Source organism: Phaseolus vulgaris, chromosome 5, assembly GCF_051622355.1.
Source record: "Phaseolus vulgaris cultivar YP4 chromosome 5, ASM5162235v1, whole genome shotgun sequence".
Taxonomy (NCBI): Eukaryota; Viridiplantae; Streptophyta; class Magnoliopsida; order Fabales; family Fabaceae; genus Phaseolus; species Phaseolus vulgaris.
This window is the reverse complement of record NC_143502.1, coordinates 44,060,856-44,078,151: the sequence shown is the minus strand read 5'-3', so window position 1 is coordinate 44,078,151 and position 17,296 is coordinate 44,060,856. Positions and strand designations below refer to the sequence as shown.

Genomic DNA, 17,296 nt, shown 5'->3' with positions numbered 1-17,296 from the left:
AGGGTACCCAACACTTGTTTGTGGAATGTGCCGTAGCTCAACGTGTATGGGTGTTATTTTTCAAATGGATATGTATTCTGATCGTCCAACATAAAGACTTGAGGTGCTACCTGAACCCTAAATAAAATTTGGTGTGGAAAGGTTTGTGGGTTGCTATAGTAAAGAGCATTTGGGAACAAAGAAATAATGTTATCTTTAAGCAGGGATATCTGACGCGGAATAACTTTCCAAATGGCACAACTTAGATCTTGGCTTGGTTGAAACACATGTTACCTTCTTTCACATACTCTTTTTCGGATTGGCTACTCAATCCCAACCTATGCATCAAAAGCTATGTATAAAGAGGGAGGGGGAGCTCTTACGGTTGTATGGGCGTTCTAGTTTATGGAGGAGAGTAGCTACTGTTATCAGTAGAGAGCGATGGGGTCAACCAATGAGGTGTCTGAAGATGGGGAAGATGTATTGGATTGAATCTTGGGGTTGAGTGGTCTGATGAGTAATGCTGCTTTATCTGGTGGTGTATGTATATGTGCAAGGTATACCTTTGTATTGCTTCCGATGTTAGTTATCAGTGGGAAGGCGAGGCAGAGGGCTTAAGGGCGATCTAGTGGTGCTGTGAGGTGTTGTATTGATGCTTATCTGCTTCTGGCTTGAAATAAAAGTGTTGTTAACGAGCTGCTTTCTGAGTATCTGGATTGGCTGGGATTGTTGACTATGATTATGCTGGACACAGAGAATAGGCGCTTTCTTTGCCTATGGCAGATCTTTCTCTCCTGGTTTGGAGGTGCTGGCCTAGCCTCATGCTCCTTTGATGGGATCTGGAACCATGCAGGAAGTGTTTGGAAGGTGACTAGAAGTTGAAGGAAGGTGTGTAGATGTGAAGTGTGTTAGCTGATGTAGGAGGGATTTGTTCGGGTAACTGCAAAGCTACCAAGCAATGTTGGCTATGCGCAGGAAAGGTGATGCAGTAAAGATGTTTTGGGGTCTTCAATGCTTCTCACAGAGTCAAGCTAAGGCTGGTGGGAGTGACTTCACTTTATTGGAGTGCTGCTATACAAGAAGGAGATTGTTAAGAACTCTCAATTTGGAGTGCCTGCCTAAATGAAGAAGTTGCTCAGACCCTATTATGTTTTGGTTATCTGGTTCTGTTCTCAAAGCAAAAGGGTGCTGGTTTCTTCTCCATGTTAACTGCTTTTTCTCTTTAAAGTTATATGCTTTTTTATGTAGGTGTGTGCCATCAGATTCGCTGGTCTTTTTGTAGAAAAAGTAGGTGGTTGGTTCTGGCTTGTAGAGTTTGTCTTTTTTAAGCCTAAACTTTTATGTTTTATGTTATAACTTTTAGTTTATCTGTTGGCTTAAACGGGTTGGAATACTCCTCCTGAAGTGTCTTATTAAAATATTTTTAATATTTTTTCGTTACTGATGAAAAAAATTGACATAACTAATATGAATATTGATAGTTAATTGGAAATAACATTTTTTTTTTGCATGATAAGATGATTGAATGGTTTATCAAATTTATTTAACAAAACGAAATATATTAGAAAACCTGTCGATTGCTTTTCTATTTTAGTAAATTTTAATTGAAAATTTACATGACTAATTTCTCGTACTTTAGTATCATTGGGTATATACAATATTTAATAAATTTTAGTAAAAAAAAAATGCATTAAACAAACACTTTGGCATTCGTTATTTATGGTTAGCTTCTTATTTGTCATATTTCAGCTATTATATATATGTTTGTTTGTCTTTTTTTCATATCTTTATCTCTCTAGGTGTTCATATTATTCATATTGTTCCAAAGGTGTGATGGATCACTTTTCTTTCCACATTCAAAATAAAAATAAGCTTAGTTACTAGAGGCTCTGTGCAGAATTGTGATGAAGTTGCAGCAGAGATAGAAGGTGATAGAAGTAATGAAATGGAGGATGTTGGAAGAATGGAGCTCTTAGCCGGAGTTGGTGCAAAACCTGGATTGAGTAGCAAAACAGAAAAGTTATAGGGCTGGATGGGTTAGATGCATATTCTTTTATTGTAATTTTTTAGCTAGTACAAATGCAGTTACTGCAAATCCCTAGCACTATAAGCAACAAAAACTTCTCTAAACTTATGAAGATGAACATATGTTTGGCTCCCCAAGAAATGCAGTAACTGCAAATCCCCAGCACTATAAGCAACAAAAACAGCACATTATGCAGCAAAAACAGTGTTCATTGTTATACATATCCTTTCAGAGAATTAGAAGAGTTGCATTTGATAACGTGAAATGCATCATTATTCTAAGAGCTATAAAAATGCATAACAATAAACATATAAATTTTGTCCTAAGATTATCAGTGGTGGCTGTGGGGGTAAGGGTAAGGGTAGGGGTAAGGGTAGGAGCCCTGAAGTTGAGACATGGTGTTTCTGTAAAGGGAGATCACATTCTTATCCATCTCATTCTCCATCCGCTGCCCCATTTTCAAAAACACACGATTCGTATATTCCATCGTAAGCTTCATGGGATTTTCAACCTCAACACGCAACCCAACTCTTCTGTCGTTTCTTATTTTCACTTTGATAGCCACACTTTCGTCGCCGACCATGAAGGCGTGTAAGCCTTTCACCATCTCCACCACATCACCGTCGCCCTCACGCTTCTTCTTCTCCAGACTAAAACCACTTCCATCACCTGTTTCAGGACAAAAGTAACACGCAAGTTCTGTGTCTGGCAAAGGTGGCACACGATAGTTGTGCTTAACCAATTCAAAGGAACCAGATAGATGAGTATGCATGGTACTCAGAACACCGTACCTGTCGTTTGCCGTGAACCAGAGTCTCAGAACAGCAGAAGAACCCCTCCCATATTCCTCCTTCACGTCGATGCATACCAAGATTACACTATCTTCTTTGCACGTCTCAGTTATGGTGAAAGTGAGATATCGGTGCCCCACTAAGTATGAAATGCACCTTACCACAGATTCCTCACCCGTTTCATTGTCGATGTATCTCTTCTTATCAGTGTAGACATTCACCGGGCCAGACTTGAGCCACATCACGTTGGTGTTTGTGTTTGGTGTGTTTCGTATCATTGCTTCTGAAGCTGTTTCTCTGTGACTTTCTTAGTTTGTTGAATGTGCGTACTCTCAGTTATATAATCTTGGCCTTGCAGTCATTTATCAGTAAAAGTGATGAACCTCTACATGCAGATTCTTAATTAGCGTTCAAAGAAAGCAAGGCAAATGTGCTGAAGGGTCACGAGATAAGAAAGAACCGACAGAGGGAAAAAGTTCCACTTGTGGCTTGTCAGATTGTACCATTCGAGTTTTGTTTTATGCCGTGCTGCAAATTGAGGGAATCACAAGTAAAAGAAAACATCGCTCTTTAACAATTTGCATGATTCTAATGGAGATGTCGAGAGAAATGTGATTCTCTTTTGGCACCTGCTGTCCTGTTTAGTCCTGTTTAGTTGTGCGGTGCATGTACTTAGTTTGAAAAGTGTGAGCTCTTGGTTGGTTGATATAAATGTATTTGTTGGGCTTCTATATCTTGGATTCGTTTATTTTGGTTGGTTTGTAGTGTATTATTTGTTGGATCTTGTGTTGGTAGGATGTTAGGAAACTAATTTTGGGTGTTTTGTATAGGGGTTGAGATACCCTGAAATGTCTCATTTTATTATTTATTATTTGCTGATAAAAAAAATATTAAAAAAATGTTGATAAATATGTCATATATACCAATTGCACTTATTTTTTTTTATCAACAATAAATAAAATAAGATTTTTTTTTATCAGCAATAAATTAATAGAATAACAGAGAAACACTTAAGGGGTGTCCCAACCCTTATACAAGACCACTCTATAGTTAAGCTAACAACAAAACAAAACAGAGGTAAAAAACACTTAACACTAGGTGGTTTCAGCTAGAGGGGAACCAATCACAGGGTATAGGTATACACATAGGCCAGTAGAAAAGCACACTGCAATTCTCAACGTGACTAAGCTTCCTACTTCTTAAGAACGTCATGAAGAGCCCAGGTGTCAATAAACCAACCCCCACCGCCTCTACTAGACAGGTTCCACAACCTCTTGCTTCCTTTTGCATACGTTTGGTCTTGCAAAGGTCTTGATTGCACCCTGGATTAGCAACTGCCATCAGCAGCAACCACTAACAAGGCTTGTGGCAGCAACACTTCAACATGTACCAAGCACCCTGCTTCCTTTCTAATTGTTGCCAAACGAAAACTTCCCACCATAACATAACCAACTCCCTACGGCTGGCAGTACAACATCTTCCCCTTGCATCAGCCTCACCCTCCACACGGTGGTCCCTCCTAAAAAGAACCAATTCGCCCCACTACACCTGCTATGTTAACCGGATATTCTTCTTCGCTAGTGTGAATATGACCTCATCCGTAGGTGTTGGCCATCAAGATCCTCACAAATTGGTCCATCACCGACCACATACCCCAGCTAATCAACCACAAAACCACAGCAGTTTTGCCATTCTTTTAACAGCCACATATTTTGCATCAGCCTTGGTCTCCATACAATAGAGAAAGTTCATTTCTTCACCCTTTAGTGCATAAGAACACTCCACTCCCACCCTGCACCATACTGTGGGTTGTAAAAGAACTCTGCTCACCCATCCCATTCCCCTGACCACAACATTTAGCTCTTTTCCAACTATGTTTGCTGTCTTCAAAAAGCCAAGAGCATGTATACAAACCAGTGGCTATGCCATCCACAATTGGTACAAATATTGGTATAAAGTAGCCCTCCAACAGTCTAGCCAAAATAGCAAACTGCTTTAGATTAAACTAAGCTTAACAAGACCAATTGTTGCTCTCCTAAACCACAGAAACAAACCTCCTTTACATACAAAACTCCGCCATACTTTGTTCCAAGCCGAGACAGATCACGCTGGCCACACTAACTTTTCAACCTTCACTTATGTTTTCCTCTACCTGAGACAATTCAAAAGGCTGCTTAACAACCATCACAGTACCTGCAGCCAGGGACTCTTCTTTATACACCACAAAGCGTACATATGTCCTCACGTCCTCAACCTCGCCCCCTCAACCATCATCCTCCCCCATTTATTTGTAGCTTCTTATGCAGACAAGGGGATTAAACACCCAATCTGAAAAAGAACAACTAAAAGAGGGGCCCGTGTGCTTTAACCACTGCCAGGATTTAAGCTGGACTTTCTGAAAAATCTCCTCCACATCTATTTTCCCTTGGCTAAAGTCAACAAAGTTCCTTTGCTCCCATAAACATGCCACTATAGTTTCCCACACTCCTTTCCATAAGAGATTTTGTCTACTACTAAGTTGGGGTAGATAAAAACTTTCAAAGTGAGCTAAAATGATATTATGCTGGACATACACAATGTCGATCCATCTAAGACTTAACACCCACACCCTCTGAGCAACATTACATTCTAAGAAAATATGTTGGCATGTTTCCTCCTGTAACTCGCACATAGCACAAAGAGTTGTGTTCATTATCACCCCTCTTCTACTCAAGCCTTCCCTTGTAGGTATTCTGCCTATAAGAACTCTCCATGTTGTGGTTATCACATTGGGGAAGGTTTTGATTTTCCAAAGATAGCTAAACACATCATTTTGGGATCTTCTAACTGGATGGGCAATACATTCATATGCAGAATTGACAGAAAACAGCCCCAAATCCACAAAACCCCACACCCGTATATCTTCCTAATCCCTAGTTAGCCTAACTCTTGATAAGTGCACAGCCAGATCTGACTCCAACATGCTTTCCCACTCGAATCTTGCTCTTCTCCACCTATGTTTCCATTCCCACACTGAGTCTACCCAAGAGCCAACCTCTTCCACCTTTTGGCCCTGGTTCAAAGAAATTGAATAAAGCCTAGGGAATAGAGTTTTGAGGCTACTATTACTGACCCAAGCATCCTCCCAAAATCTTACTTTGTTTCCACTTCCTACTTTCCATACGACTTGCTGATTAAACCAACCTTCTCCTTCTCCCTCCGTGCACACTTTCTGTAAGTCTCTCCACCACCAGGATTGGGTTTTTATTGGTGCTTGCCAATATTCTAAATCCTCCACATACTTGGAAAACAGCATCTCCTTCCACCTCCCTTTCTCTTCAGATAACAGACGCCACCTCCATTTAGCCAGAAGAGCATAATTGAACTTCCTAATATCTCTGATTCCCAAACCACCTTCCTCCTTTGGTTTACACAGCACTTCCCAACTTAGCCAAGCGATCGGTTTCTTCTCCTTCCCCCAACCCCATAGGAACCTCCTTTGTAAGCTGATAATGCTTCTGCATACACAAACAGGTGCTTTATAAAGCGAAAGGTAGAAAAGCGGGACTGCTGTTAAAACTGATTTGATGAGACAAATTCTCCCTGCCAAAGATAGAAATCTCCCTCTCCATGCATTAAGTCTTGCTCTTAGTTTACTTAGAACCGGCTCCCAGAAAGCAGTCTTTCTTGGGTTCCCTCCCACCTCCAAGCCCAAATACTTAAACGGAACTCCCATTTGACCACAATTCAAGATTTTTGCATAGCAGACCATGGCATTTTGGTTAACATTTACACCTGCAATTCTGGATTTGTGGAAATTAATCTTCAGTCCTGACGCTAGCTCGAACCCCCTAAGGATTGCCTTAATAGCCACCACATTACTACGAGATTCCTCACAGAAGAATAAAGTGTCATCTGCAAATTGCAGAGAACAGAGTTCAACCTTTTTTCTCCCAATCTTGACACCTGATAGTAGGTTAGCCTTCTTTGCTTGCCTTACTAACCCAGCTATACCCTCTACAACCACTAAGAAAAGGAAGGGAGCGAGGGGATCACCCTGCCTCAAGCCTCTTGTTGGCTTGAATTCCTCTGTTGGACTACCATTCACAAGCACCGAGACTGATGATGCAGATTCCAGACATCCACGCATCCATTCAACCCATTTACTTTGGAAACCCAATTTTAAGAGCATATCATAGAGAAACTCCCAACTAACTAAATCATAAGCTTTCTCAAAATCCACCTTCAGACACAACCCAGATCTCCCACTCCTCCTCAGATCCTCTACTATTTCATTTGCCATGAGAACGCTATCAAGAATCCCTCTGTCTTTTAAGAAAGCTGATTGACATTCATCAATAACAGAGGGTAACACTTTTTTAAGTCTGCCCGCCAACACCTTCGATATGACTTTATAAAAAGCCCCCACTAAAGATATTGGTCTATACTGTTCCAGCTTAGATGGATCCCTTACTTTTGGTACCAATGCTATAAATGATGCATTGCAGCCCTTTGGTATAGTACCTGTATCATGGAACACAACCAAAGTTGTAATTAGCTCATCTTTGATAAAATCCCAGCTTTTTTTTAATGAAGTTGAAGTTGAACCCATCCGGACCAGGACTCTTGGACCCTTCACATTGCCATACCGCTTCCTTGATTTCCTCCTCTGTAAACGCTGCCAGAAGAAACAAGTTTTCCTCCTGACTAATTCTTTTAAAATCAACTACATCAAGCCGCACCCCCAGGTCCTTTATTGCTTTAAATATATTTTCAAACAACTTCTTTGCTTCTATTCGAACCGTGCAAGGTTCCTCACACCATTGGCCCCCCACTTCCACACCCTTGAGTTCATTTCTAAGTCTTCTCCATCTAATGGATGAATGATAGAATTTGGTGCATGCATCCCCGAATTTCAGCCAGTTCATTCTAGCCTTTTGACTTAGAAGTGAGTCGATTTTCCTATCAATCTCACGCAGTTGACTCAACAATTCCACTCTTTCCACCCTTACACTTTCATGTTGGACATCAGTAAGCTCCTGACAGTCCATGCTATCCATTTCTTGTAGAATTACTCTCCTCTTGATATGTAGGTTTCCGTATACATCTCTATTCCATACCTTCAGATCTCCCTTCAGCCTTTTCAGTTTGTCCTTGAGCTTTGTTATCTCATTCCCCTGAACAACATATGACTGCCACTTTTCTTTCACCATCCCAGAGAATCCCCTTTCCATATGCCATGCATCAATGGTTCTGAATGGTCTAGGCCCCCAATCCTTGTCAACCGATTTAACCACAATGGCACAGTGGTCCGATACTTCCCTCCGCTGAATATACTGCTTACTTCTTGGCCATATCTGTAGCCACTCTTCAGTTACAAGGATTCTATCCAATCTACTTTTCGCCGAGCCATTTGCCTTAAACCAAGTGTAATTTTTCCCTACTAAAGGCAAATCTAACAACAGATTTGTTTCAATGAAATTATTGAAACCGTAGATCTCCCTAGAGCAACCCACTGTACTATTAATACTCTTCCTCTCACTTCTGTTTCTTATTGCATTAAAATCCCCACAAAAACACCATAACAGATCCTGTGATGCTGCTTTAATGTTAGTCAAATCCTCCCAAAGCTTCACCTTTTCTGTGTATGCACAAGCAGCGTAAACATTTACAATTACACATCTCATAGCAGTGCTTATATGTTTCCCGAAAAAAACAATAAACCCCTTTCCCATGACATGACTCTCATACCCGAACACAGACTTCTTCCTCATAGTGAGCAAACTACCTCCTCCATTTTCACCTTCATTGTGTATCCATCCCACCTCATTATCCCCCCACAACGCAAAACATCTAGAATCGGAAAAAACAATGGTCTTTGTTTCTTGGATGCATACGATTTCTGCTCCCTCACACGCAATAACTTGCCTCAAGTATCTGGCTTTGGTTCCTCCCCCCAAACCTCTAATATTTAAACTAATGATCAGCATAAAAACCAGTCTTCTTTCCCTCCTCAAACCTTTGTATACACTCCGCGTCTCTCACTTCCATGCACTTATATTCCTTAACTACCTCTACTTCATCCCCTCTGCAAGCAATACCCATACATTTACCCCCTTCCCATGAATAAAATAAGATGTTCCAATCTTATTAAGGATCTCCAAAATCTAAGAGAGACACTCTTATACGTCATATAGTAAAATCAACGAAAATGTTACTCCAAAACCTTGTTTAATTACATAAAAAAAACAGTTGCTAAACAAACCTTATACAGAATATATATATATATATATATATATATATATTTATTTTTATTTTTTTATTTTTTTATTTTTTTCTGAGAAAAAAATTACATGTTACAAAAGATATTCATATTACTTAGTTAGGTTAAGTATATATGATTGAATTGTGAAATCTTGAAACAATTGGGTAGAATGTTGCAGTAAAATTAATATCCATCAGTTTCTGAATTTAGTGGCAGATGTGTTTTTGTATGCTCTCTTCATGTTTAATTCAGATTTCTGTATTTAGAATATATCTTAAATATCTTTTTTATTTAATTTATTTATTATTAATAAAAAAATATTAAACACACGCGTTCCATCATGATAATATAGGATTAATGCTTTTTTTAAATTTTTTTTTGATAAAATTCGTTTGATCTTTTCCACTGACAAAGAATATGCATATTTTACATTATGTGGTAATTCCAAATTAAAGTCAGGTAGATCGATGCTCCTCTTTTATGATTTTATGAGAAGAATATGAAAGAATATGAATATTTATCATTGGCTTGTATTTGTATGTTTTTAATTAAGTGAGTTTATACAAGATTTATTTCTTTGACTAGGGTGTTTGTTGTTTTAAGATTATAAGGATTAGGTAGGTTAGAAGGGGTTTTGAGGAACTGTTCTATTATGATTATGTATAAGGGTTGAGTCACCTCTAAAATAGTTTATATTAATTTATTTTGTCTGATAATAAAAAAAAATTATCTAGATGATAAAAGAGTATTTTTACTTTATTCCTTTTATGTTTTCCAAATTAATATTATGTCTTTTTTTTAATGTAATGTAAAGAAAAATAAAAAAAATGTTCAAAGATTTTTAGATTATTTGATGAAGTAGATGGTTTGATAATTTAACACTATGTATTTGTCTTCTTGGAATATTTGTCTTGAGAGCACACAGAAATATCAAATTGTCTATCCCCACGTTAATTATAACTTCCTCTTTTGCATTGGGTTGACCTTTAATTAGTCTTTACTTTGAATTGTAATATATGTTTTTAACCAATTTTTGACTCAGAATGTATATTAAAGTTAGTTAACACTTCAATTAAACCACGTTAATTTCTTGTATGTTTTCTTTGTTATTCTTTCTGTTTAACTATCTGTGTTTTTTTTTTCAGCAAAGAATTAAATAAATTAAAGGGGACACTTCAGAGGTGTTCCAACCCTTATACAGAACCAACAACAACAAGTCTAAACAACAGTTACAACAGGAGAATAAAAATAAAAATAAAGATGTTGCATGCCTAATCTTTTCAACAAAACTTGGGCTTATAGCAATAAACGTGAGCCAAGGTCCATTTCCTCCACAAAGCATCAAAAAGATTGGTCCCTGAAAAGCAGAACCAGCTCACGTGAACAACTATACAAACAACTTGTACATTCCATCCTTCCCAGGCACCACCCACATCTACTCAAGAGAACAGAAAGTTGATCATATCCTTCAAGACAACATCATATAAAAACTGCATTAACAGTGCCCGAACAGGGGTTCCAACAGTGCCAGTTACAACTTAGGTCTTCTCGTTCATAAAACTTCCTAACCAAGCATACCCTATTTCATACCTCCTCCAACCACTATCAACTTCCAGAAAAAAGTCTAGCTCCAACAAAAGGCCTGTTACCTAAGACAGACTCAACTCGTGAAGACCAAAGCAGCGTTTATATCCTCCAAAGACACCTGCTAAACAGAATCAAACCAGCACAAGATTTCAAGATAATTAGGGGTCCAACCAGACCCATTTCTTGGTTATCTCCAGCATGACTCGGAATCCACATAAAATTAGTGTAGCCAACCGAAACTGATAAAAGAGCAACCTGACCAGGTTCCCCTACTCGTCCCAGTGATAGCACCGTACTTGCAGCATCGAAGCCCAAATAGGATACCCAACGTCACCAACGAACCCAATTCAATTATGGTGTCTCTCTATCAACAAACCACATGGAGACCCTGCTTGGTTTACTTTTGATGTGAACAGACCTTCGGAAACCACCTGTTCTGCCAAGGATACTCAGCGTACACACAACATGCATTGTATTGGATTTAAGATCCAATCAGAGAAAGCATAGGAAAATGACCCTTCCCTATGTTTCAGCCAAAGCCAGGACATAAGTTGAGCTGCTTGAAAGGCTTCCTCATGGTCAGGGATCCCTTGTCTGAAGATCACATTGTTCCTGTGCTCCCATATGCAGCGTAGAATGGCCACCCACACTCCCTTCCAGACCTGGTTCTGCTTCTCGGACAAATTAGAAAGATGAAAATTCAAAAAATGGTTGCATATATCCTTATTGTATGCACCCAGAACACCTATCCATATAGAGCATAGCGTCCAGACACGATAAGCAAAGGTACAATCCAAGAACAGATGCTGGGCAGTTTCTACTGACTGGTTACATAAAACACATAGAGGAGAATTCACCATAATCCCTTGTACCATAAGATTCTGACGAGTTGGGATTCTGTCCAGGAGGATTCTCCAAGCTGTTATAAGAGCTTTTGGGAAAGCTTTGGTCTTCCATAACATCCTAAAAACGCTTAGAATCCTTGTGCATAACACCCCTAGATAATACTTCTGATAATTCATCCTCTAGAATGGATTCCCAATGGAATCTTTCCCTTCTCCAATTTAAGTGCCAATGCCACCCATAACTGTCCCAGAATCCAGTCTCACCCACCTTCATCCCTTGATTGAGAGAGATAGAGAATAATCTAGGATATAACTCCTTGATACCTTTGTTGTTAACCCACGGATCCTCCCAAAAGCGCACCAAGTCCCCGGATCTGACATTCCATGTAACAGCTTGTTGGAACCAGCCTTCCCCATTACCCTCCCTACATATTTTTTCTAAATCTCTCCACCACCAAGAATGGTAGCAAGGCCGTGCATGGTCATTACCAGATGTCGCTGAGTATTTGAACTCCAGAATATCTGTGTGTTTCTGTTGGTAGACGATCTAGTGAATTGTGAGTTATTTCCTTACAAACTGGTGCAGTAAGCATGAAGCGAGGAAACTCAATCATCATGACTTTCGTAAAGTATAAAGTTGAGAAATTCACCAGCTTGAATGATTTCGAGTTGTGGTAGTTGAAGATGTTTGTTCTTCTAGTTCAACAAGACCTTCTTGAAGCTTTTGAAGGTGAATTCAAGCTTGATGTAACCTAGAATGATAAAGACATGAAAGTGTTGCTGGAGAAGGTTCATAGTGCAATTATTCTGAGTCTTGGATTTTTTCTAGTTGATTGGTGATTAAATTTGTTATGAACTTAGAAGTAGTGAGTGTTTTATCACAAATGATTTGTGTTGAACTAGAATAAAGATTTGTGTGATTGATTTATTACAAATCGTGTTTAAAATTCTTAGAGCATTTCACATAGTAGACTAGTGACTAGTTGATAGTTCAAAAGCACCTAATGTTACAAGACCTTCTTGATCAAATTCCCTTATGTATTAATTTTAATATTTTTTTTATTCTAGTAGAAAATGTATAAACTAGAATAAAAAAAATTTAAAATTATTAAATTATGCACAGTTTAATAATGTTAATTGACTTTTACTATTTATTAAATTAGTGCTAAGTTCATATTATTTAATTTTAATATTTATTTAAGTTAAAATCAATTTAACGAATATTAATATAATTTATTTTTAATATTTATTTAAATAATACCAATCTAATTTATATTTAATATTTATTAAAATGAATATAGTTTACTTTATGTTTTTTTATCAATAATAAGCAATTAATATATACATAAAAATCACTTCAGGGATGATCCAATCCGTATAAAAAAAAACGGATACATCCTTACATCACACACCTTCCTACTAACAATTCAAAACAAGTCCTGCCAAAAACCACAACCACACAACAGCTAAAGCGAAATAAGGCAATCTAGAGGAACAAGACACCAATCAGAATAAGAGAAACAAACATAGGAGAATTTATAAGTAATCCAAGACCAAACCTTTAATTGAGTTAAAGAAAAGATCTCAGAATAGTCCAACCCTCCACCTTTGAATAAAATCATTTTCTTGTGACTCCAAATCTCACTAACCACTACAATCCAAATACTCCCCATCCCTAAATTGACCGACTCAGAAACATTACACATCTCGAACTGCAAAAAATGAGAGTAAGAACCATGGGTAACCGAAAAAATGCCTAACCACTTAAAACAGAGGTTCCACACCAACCAGACTATTCTACAATCAAAGAACATATGATTAGTCTCTTTCAATTTTACCCCACATAAACAACAAAGAGCGCTTTCGATCACAATCTCACGTGTAAGTAAATTTGCCTTAGTGACAATCTTGTTTTCCAGCACCCTCCAAGCGGTAACATGAGCAGAAGGCAGGACCTTAATCTTCCTAAACCAACAAAACATCCCCGACCATACCCCCTCGGACCTCCCTCTAAGTTTCCTATATGCCAAATTAATAGAAAACACATGAGACTTGTTTTTCTTTCCAGACCCACCTATCAACTTTACCCAATACATGGCACGAGTTGTGCACTACCTCGAGGAGTTGACAAAGCTAGTCCTTCTCCCAATCAAAAAGACTTCTTCTCCACGCCAAAGACCACTCCCATACACCATTTTTCCAAGACTCACAATGTTCCAATGACACATCTTTCTCGCCACACAGAGGAAAAAAGCCTTGGAAACTCATTCTTCAAGGATTCGTTACCTACCCACCGATCCTCCCAGAACTTAATACACTTCCTGTTACCAACTTCTCACTTAAAACGGTCTTCAAAGTTAAAACCCCAAAATCTCCAACTTCCAGATTTTCTACAAATTTTCCACCAGATGAAAGTTCTATAGTTTACTTTATGTTTTTTTTATCGGCAATGAATAAATAAAATAAAGCAAACACATAGTTTACTTTATGTTAATCATATTTATTTTTCATATTTATATCCAACACTAAAATATCTAATTTATTTTTAATATTTAACGATGAGTAAGTCGATGTTTACTTAACTTTAATATCTATTTAAGTTAGTAACAATGAACTTTAATTTAATTTGTCTTTTAATATTTATATATTTAATATTAATACTAATCATATTTATTTAAATTAGTTTCAATTAATTTTATTTATGTTTAATAATATATTTATAAAAATTAATGTCAATTAGCATTTTTTAATATTTATTTAAATTAATTCACTTTATAATAATCTATTTTTTCTTAGAGTTGGCATAGCATTTGTCTTCATTCATCATAAATATCTTTTAATTTTATTTCTAATACACCTTATAGTCATTCCTTAAAGTGAAACTACAGTACAAAATAACAATGAAATTCAATGAAAAACGTCATACATCGAACATGTAAGTAGGTTCTGATATGCGTGGATCTATACTGTAACTGCGATTTATGCACTATTTCCCCCAAATACGTGCTACAACGAATCTTCTGTGCTTTGTGGGGTTTAACCATTGCTGCAAACTTATCTCCACGCTATTAGGCTATTTAGGAAACTTTGTTCTTGTAGCTCTCATGGTAGGTGTAATGGTTTATTTTATTTTTTATCAACAAATAACAATGAAATTAAATGGACCACTTCAGGGGTGGTCCAACCCTTATATAATACAGTAAAATAATGTTCACAAAGTACCTTTCCAACTACATATCAACCAACAAGACCTTCTAGAGTCTAACACATCTCTACCAAAATAAAAAAGAAGTACAAGGATCAATTCTTATAACAAACTAAATTGAATGCATATAACCAATGATTCAAGGCACCAATCAGAGAATAAGAAATTAGCTGACGGTATCTTTGAAGAGGTCCAGGACCAAACATTAATCTGTGCCAGAGAGAACACTTCAGTGTGATCAAACACTTCAGTGTGATCAACCACTCCACCTTTAAATAAACAGTTATTCATATGCCTCCATATCTCACTAATCAACGCAATCCACACGTTGCCTATAATAAGATTAACTAAAGTGGGCGCATCAAGAATCTTGAAATGTTCAAAATGAGATCTAGGATCCATAAAATCGACTGATCTTACTCCTAACCATTCATAACAAAGATTCCGAATTAATCAAACAACTTTGCATTCGCAAAACAAATGATTTGTTGACTCCTCATACCTCCTACACAAGCAACACATATTACTCTCAATCCCGATTCCTCTTCTCTCCAGATTAACCCTACAAGCAACCTTGTTTTCCATCACTCTCCAAGCTGTCACATGAGCGGAGGGAAGCGCCTTAATTTTCTAGAAAAAATTATATCTTCTTGAGACTTCCTCACTTTCTTATCTCCTTAAAAAACTATAAGCGGACTTAACTGAAAACTCTGATGACTCACTATCCTTCCATACCCATTTATCCACCGTTTCCATTTCGAGCATCTTATTATTAGAGATCATCTCTAAGAGTTATAGAAATTGTGATTTTTTTTATCAGCAAGAAACAATTAAATTAAACAGATTCATTTAAGGAATAGTTCAACACTCATGTACAAAACAAAATAAGAGACACAGAGTATCTTTATACATACTAAATGAAACATCATACTTATCCCAATACTACCAACAAAAGAGAAGCTGAAAGATGAAGGGATCAAATCGAATGCATGGCAGGTGTATTTTACTAATTAGTCCTCAGAGTACGAAAACCGTCTATAGAAATTTGGCAGTCCTGAAATATCATAGAACCGTTATAATCGCCTTTGTTGTATCCACTTGAGCTTATAAGGGACGAGATGTTTTGCTGGCCGCTAATGCTATAGGAAAAAGGATTAGCATTTGAATTATTGTGGTTTCCCCCAGAGCTAATCACTGGGACATTACCATTGGTGGCAAGCTCCATGGAACAATCAGAACTAGTAGGATTAGGGCACCAACCTTTTCCTTTAACACCATCAATTATGCACAGCACCTCATGTTTGGGCTGCATGCAAGGCTTTTCAGTCTCAACGCTCAATCCTCCATCACTCCTATCACTGCGAATCTTCGCCAGAAGAGAGACACCATGAGAACACCATGCAGAAACAAAATAGTGTTTCACAGTGATCATGTAGGGAAGGTCTTCATCGTTGTCTCTTCTCTTTGCCCTTAAAACTACAATAAGACCCTTTCGATCATTGTCTCGTCCGTATAAGAAGGAGGAGGATTTCAGAACCCCACCCTGCGGAATAGGGGCTTTCCTCTCCGGAAGTTGCTGCAGGCTTCTGGGTCCGTTTAGAGTAACATTTGCCAAAAGAAGATCATCTTCCACTCTCATCTTCATCTGAAAATCGACGTCGTCGTTCGCATTGTTTGATACATGGTCACAGATAGATATGGTTAACTCTTCTTCGCGCTTGTCGCGTTTGGTTTTGGTCAAGTCGAGTTCGCAGCTTCTCCTTCCATGTGAGTAGTAATCTGCTCTCCAAGTGTCCTCAACATCACTTCCTTTGCGGTTCTTGGTTTTGCGTAACACAGCCACGGAAGAATCGTCCAGAGGAAATCGCTCTGAGTAATTCTTGCTACCGTGAGAATTTCCCATGATGGAACCTTTGTGTTTGTATTGGAACTGAATTAATTATGTGGCTATGGATGTGCACTTATACAATGGCAATATGAAAACATTGTTCTTATACGGAAGCGTGCATCTTCCGCAATGCTTACTTTTGGATAAAGGTTATTTGACAAACCCTAGAGAGTTGAATTCAGACAGAGAGATAAGAAAAGTATACTGATATTGAAATGGAGAATGTGATTCTCTTATGTGTGGATTATTTTATTCTTGATAAGATGCATTTGTATAATGCCAAGCATTCATTCCTTATTCTATAAAGTGTGGCACCTATATCTTCCTATAATTACTAATTATTTTCTTACAAAATGATTTTATTTTGAAATAAGGAAATATATATGCATTGTGATGATGAGTAAGCGATGTGATCCACTTGCATATTTCCTCTTCATAATTACAAGAGGGGTTGGCTAGAATCATAAGATAAGGTTTAAGATAAAAAAAATATATATTAGAAAGAGTAAAACTCGGAACAAATAACCTAAAAAGTGCGAACTGGTTATGTTCCACTGCTGTTGTCGTCCAAACCAGGAGGCGCAAGGGGAAGGGTGCATTGGGAACTAGATGTGACTACATTGGTTCATCAACTAATCTGATTATGGTGTTTGCTGGAAGGTTTGGATTGGTGCATATTTATTATATTACGATAAAAAAAACAGTAAAAAAATATATATATTTTACAAACA

General features: G+C 37.7%; 1 protein-coding gene across 1 annotated transcript; it reads right to left on the bottom strand.

Moving 5' to 3' along the window:
- Positions 1–2,175: 2,175 nt before the first annotated feature.
- LOC137821266 (uncharacterized) lies at positions 2,176–3,355 on the bottom strand. Its single transcript, XM_068625775.2, has one exon. The coding sequence runs from the start codon at positions 3,072–3,074 to the stop codon at positions 2,337–2,339; it is 738 nt and encodes a 245-aa protein (XP_068481876.1). The 5' UTR covers positions 3,075–3,355; the 3' UTR covers positions 2,176–2,336.
- Positions 3,356–17,296: the final 13,941 nt, after the last annotated feature.

Bases quoted from the DNA above. Each gene is read 5' to 3' on its own strand.
- LOC137821266 (XM_068625775.2), bottom strand. From the start codon at position 3,074: ATGATACGAAACACACCAAACACAAACACCAACGTGATGTGGCTCAAG.